This window comes from Arachis ipaensis, chromosome B05 (assembly GCF_000816755.2).
Source record: "Arachis ipaensis cultivar K30076 chromosome B05, Araip1.1, whole genome shotgun sequence".
Classification (NCBI taxonomy): Eukaryota; Viridiplantae; Streptophyta; class Magnoliopsida; order Fabales; family Fabaceae; genus Arachis; species Arachis ipaensis.
In genome coordinates, this window is record NC_029789.2 from 146678216 (window position 1) to 146682870 (window position 4655).

At 39.9% G+C, this 4655-nt stretch overlaps 1 protein-coding gene across 1 annotated transcript in view; it reads left to right on the forward strand.

Moving 5' to 3' along the window:
• Positions 1–4382, forward strand: part of LOC107644811 (homeobox-leucine zipper protein ROC5-like) — an 8279-nt gene extending 3897 nt beyond the window's left edge. The window contains exons 8-15 of the mRNA XM_021124077.1: positions 570–680; positions 839–1056; positions 1232–1349; positions 1455–2135; positions 2250–2351; positions 2438–2623; positions 2882–3424; positions 3698–4382. Of these exons, the coding sequence (XP_020979736.1) occupies positions 570–680; positions 839–1056; positions 1232–1349; positions 1455–2135; positions 2250–2351; positions 2438–2623; positions 2882–3424; positions 3698–4060 (2322 nt within the window). The 3' untranslated portion in view covers positions 4061–4382. The remainder of the gene's footprint in view (positions 1–569; positions 681–838; positions 1057–1231; positions 1350–1454; positions 2136–2249; positions 2352–2437; positions 2624–2881; positions 3425–3697) is intronic.

Consider the following 4655-nt stretch of genomic DNA (forward strand, 5'->3'; position numbering starts at 1 on the left):
TCTCATTTTTTGGGGGGTTAGAGAGAGAGAAAGAGAGAGAGAGAGGTAGGTGTGAACTTTGGACCAGAAATAAAGGGCTTTTGTTGTCCGGTTCCTCTTTTCATCTGTTTCTGGCATAATAGAATAGACTTTCTTCCTTCTAGAGAGAGAAAACGCTGCTAAAGTCATGCAAGGACCGTTGACAAGCAAACACAAACACCTTTTTCGGTTGTCTATATACTTTTCTTTATATGTTTTATTTTATTAATTTGAGCAATATGTTACAAGATTGTCAATGCTTTTGCTCAGTTCAATCTGGTTTAAGGTCAAGAAGATGATGAGTAATGAAGTTCAAACTGAAAAAGTGCCGTAGCAAGGTGTAGTCTTATGATAAAGGAATTAGAGACTAGAGTAGAGTGTTCGGTAACATAGAATAGAAGCTTTTGGCTTTTGGGACATAGGTTGAGGAAAAAAGGGTCCATTGAAAAAATTTGTTAGCTTTTAACTTTTTGTGGGGGGTTTTGGAGGGTTTTGTTTTATAGCAGCAAAACGGTGGGAAGAGGGAACATTGGTGGTAGAGTTGTGGCTGATATTTCTCCAAAGAACCATTCATGCCTGGTTTCTCAGCTTTTGAGTTACCTCTTTCTTCTCCTCTCATTTCAATGTCAAAGCAAAATTTCCCTACCTTGTCTTTCTCCAATGTAATTCTCTAGTCTGTCTTTGTTCTTTTATGTATCTGTTGTGTTTGTGTTGTTTGTTTCTTTAGGATTGATTGACCTTTAATTTGGTTTATTTGTGCATCTTATTGTTCATTGTTGTTGTTGTTTTGGTTGCTAATTGTTGGGCTATTATGTAGCAGAGGGAAATGATGGAGGGCCACAGTGAACTTGGTCTTATTGGAGATCATTTTGACGGCGGTTTGCTGGGCAGGATTAAGGAGGATGGGTATGAAAGCCGGTCCGGTAGCGACAATTTCGAAGGTGCATCTGGTGATGATCAAGAGGCTGCTAATGATCAGCCAAAGAGGAAGAAGAAATACCACAGGCACACTCCTCACCAAACTCAGGAGCTTGAAGCGTATGGCTTTATGAAATTCTGAATTCTTCTTTTGTTGCAAACTTGATTATTACTCTATTAGTTCCAAAATACTTGGCGCTTGTGAAATTCGATAGAAAATGATATTTTGGATTGAAAGGAGATTATTGTTCTAGTTGTTTGCTAATAATGTTTTTCTTATATTGTTTTTGTATAGTTTCTTCAAGGATTGTAATCATCCTGATGAGAAGCAAAGGGCAGATCTTAGTAGAAGGCTTGGCTTGGAGAATAAGCAAGTCAAGTTCTGGTTTCAAAATCGACGAACCCAAATGAAGGTTGGTTGGGGTACATTATTAGTGTTCATACACTTTTATTATGCAGGTTTTTTTGGTGCAATTTGCATAGAGGAGTAATTGAATCTTTTTTTTTTTCTAATTCAGACTCAAATCGAGCGCCATGAGAACATGATTCTTAAGCAGGAAAATGAGAGGCTCCGAGCTGAGAACAGTGTGATGAGGGAAGCTATGGCAAACCCAATGTGCAACAACTGTGGTGGAACAGCCATTCCAGGACAAATTTCATTTGATGAGCATCAGATTAGAATTGAAAATGCTCGGTTGAAGGATGAATTGAACCGTATATGTGCCTTGGCAAACAAGTTTCTCGGCAGGCCAATCTCATCATTGGCCAGCCCCATGTCCTTGCCTGCCTCGAATTCTGGTCTAGAGCTGGGTATTGGCAGGAATGGTTTTAGTGGTGGTTCAAGCGGTCTTGGCATGTCAATGGGGCTTGATTTTGGGGACTTTTCAGGGGGCACTCTGCCTGCGATTTCCGGGATTAGATCACCGATGGGGTTGATGGGAAATGAAATCCATGCGGAGAGATCTATGCTATTGGAACTTGCATTAGTGGCTATGGACGAATTAATCAAGATGGCTCAGGCAGATAGCCCACTTTGGATTAAGATGGATGGCGGGAAGGAAATTCTGAACCAAGAAGAGTATGCAAGAATGTCTTCTTTTATTTCTCCAACATCTCCGGGATATGTAACTGAAGCTTCGAGAGAAACCGGTGTAGTAATAATCAACAGTTCAGCCCTCGTTGAAACAATGATGGACCCGGTATGAATATGTTGGCCAACTTCTTAGGTTTTGATGATGTTTAACCATTAATTCAATACATTATAAGCCATACTTTTCTTACTTGATGAGTTTATCGACCATTTCTGTGTTTAGGAACGATGGTCGGAGATGTTTCCTTCTATGGTTTCTAGAGCTATAACCCTTGATGTTATAGCTAGTGGCATGGGTGGATCAAGAAATGGATCTTTGCAAGTGGTATGTCTCTATTCTGAATGTTTGTTTCTTTCCTGTTTGGCTGGAACTGATGACTAATAGGAGGGTCAAATAATAATGCTTTTCAGATGCAAGCGGAGATTCAATTGCTTTCGCCACTTGTTCCTGTTCGTCAATTGAGCTTCCTCAGGTTTTGCAAGCAGCATGCAGAAGGGTTGTGGGCAGTGGTAGATGCTTCAATTGATGCTGGTCGCAATTTTAAGAGGCTTCCATCAGGCTTTCTTGTGCAAGATACACCAAACGGTTTCTCAAAGGCAAGTGTTGCTCTAAGTTATATTAAGATTTAGATATCTTTTATGTAGATTGTGATATTTTCTTTTGTAAGTTTCAAATGCATGCCATAAGGTTTCCCAATACATTGCACTTGATTTCCACCATAGCTTTGTTATGGTATCAAATGTATATATAATGTTATTTGTCCTTAGATGTTTCTCTTGTTTATATTCTTGGGATCTTCAATCTTTGCTTTGTAAACAATATATTGATGCTTATATTACCATCACCTTTTGTAGATTACTTGGGTTGAGCATTCCCAATATGATGAGAGTCTCATTCACCAACTGTATCGGCCGTTGATTGCTTCCGGCCTCGGCTTCGGCGCTCCTAGATGGATTGCCACTCTCCAAAGGCAGTGTGAATGTTTGGCAATACACATGTCCTCTTCAATCCCAAGCGAGGACGCCACAGCCATAAGCCCAGCTGGTAGGAGAAGCATGCTGAAGCTTGCGCAACGCATGGCTAATAACTTCTTTTCCGGGATTTGTCTGTCTTCATCGCAAAAATGGGACACACACCATCTCGGCAATGTTGGTGATGAGATCAAAGTCATGACCCGGAAAAACATTGATGTCCCCGGTGAGCCCCCTAGCATAGTCTTGTGTGCGGCCACTTCAGTTTGGATGCCGGTGTCGCGGCAGAGGGTGTTTGACTTCTTGCGTGACGAACGGATGAGAGGGGAGTGGGTCATCTTATCCGCCATTGGACAAATGAAGGAGATGCTTCGCATTTCTAAAGGACAAGTTGATGGAAATTCCTTATCGGTCCTTCGTGCTAATGTAAGTGTTCTTTTTGGCGAAAACTTATATGCAAGTAGTAGTTGTATTCATATGAAGTTGATAGTTGAGAGTCGTCAGATAATTTAACATGACTAAACTGTCATCTAACGACTCTCAACTAGCAACTTTATATGATAACAACTCCATGTGAGTTTTTACAGCATGTAGCCGACTGACTCTATCTAATAGGATAAGACTTAGCGCTCGTTTGGGAAGTAGCAGAAACTACTTTTTTTTTTTTTTTTTACTTTAATATGTTTTGGATGTTTGTAGGCTAATAATGGGGGCGAGAGCAGCAACAACACGCTGTTTTTGCAGGAGACATGGAACGATACCTCGTGCTCGGCGTTGCTGTATTCGCCGGTCGAGGTGGAATCGTTGAAAGTGGTAATGAGTGGAGGAGATTCCACATATGTTGCTCTCATCCCTTCAGGCTTTACCATTCATCCGGATGGTCATTCCGGCACACAAGACGGAGATGACGGTGGCAGTTCCGGATGCCTGCTCACAGTTGGGCTACAGATATTGCTGAACAGCCTCCCCACGGCCAAGCTCACGGCGGAGTCGGTCGAAACCGTGAACGACCTCATCACAGGCACCATTCAGAAGATCAAAGCTTCACTAGGAGTTGCATAGTTGCTCACACACAGCCTTTTACGTTTTCATTTTCTTTCTTATAAAAAAGAGAACTATAATTTTCTGCTTCGAAAAGTGAAAATAGGGTTTACATATTTGGATGTGTATATAATATGAGAGAGTAGTATAAGAGAAGAGGGTGGTGAATATGAAAGGGGTTTGGAGTCAAGAACGAACCGCAATTGTAGTGGTTCGGGTATTGACTCGTTCACCTGAAAAACAAACAGGTCTGGTTCATGCATGGTTTTTGCACTTTTGCTTATATAGACTATGATGATATACACATATTAAGATGAACTTATGGATATTGATTTTGTAGTTATATTCATCTTAGTTGTTATATTTTATGTGCTTTTATTACCTGAACCATCACTATTCATACTTTAATTTGTTATATTCTCTTATATTTGGTTTCGTTTTTTCTTTTCAAAGATACATATATTTTATTAAATTTGGTAAATGAAATACGAGTCCATCTCAAGATAAGAAACAATGAATGATGGAGATCTCTCAAATAAATTATACTTAGAAGAAAATTTAATGGTAATAATTAGAAAAAAAAAGTTATAAGAAGTGAATGGTGAATCTAAGTTAA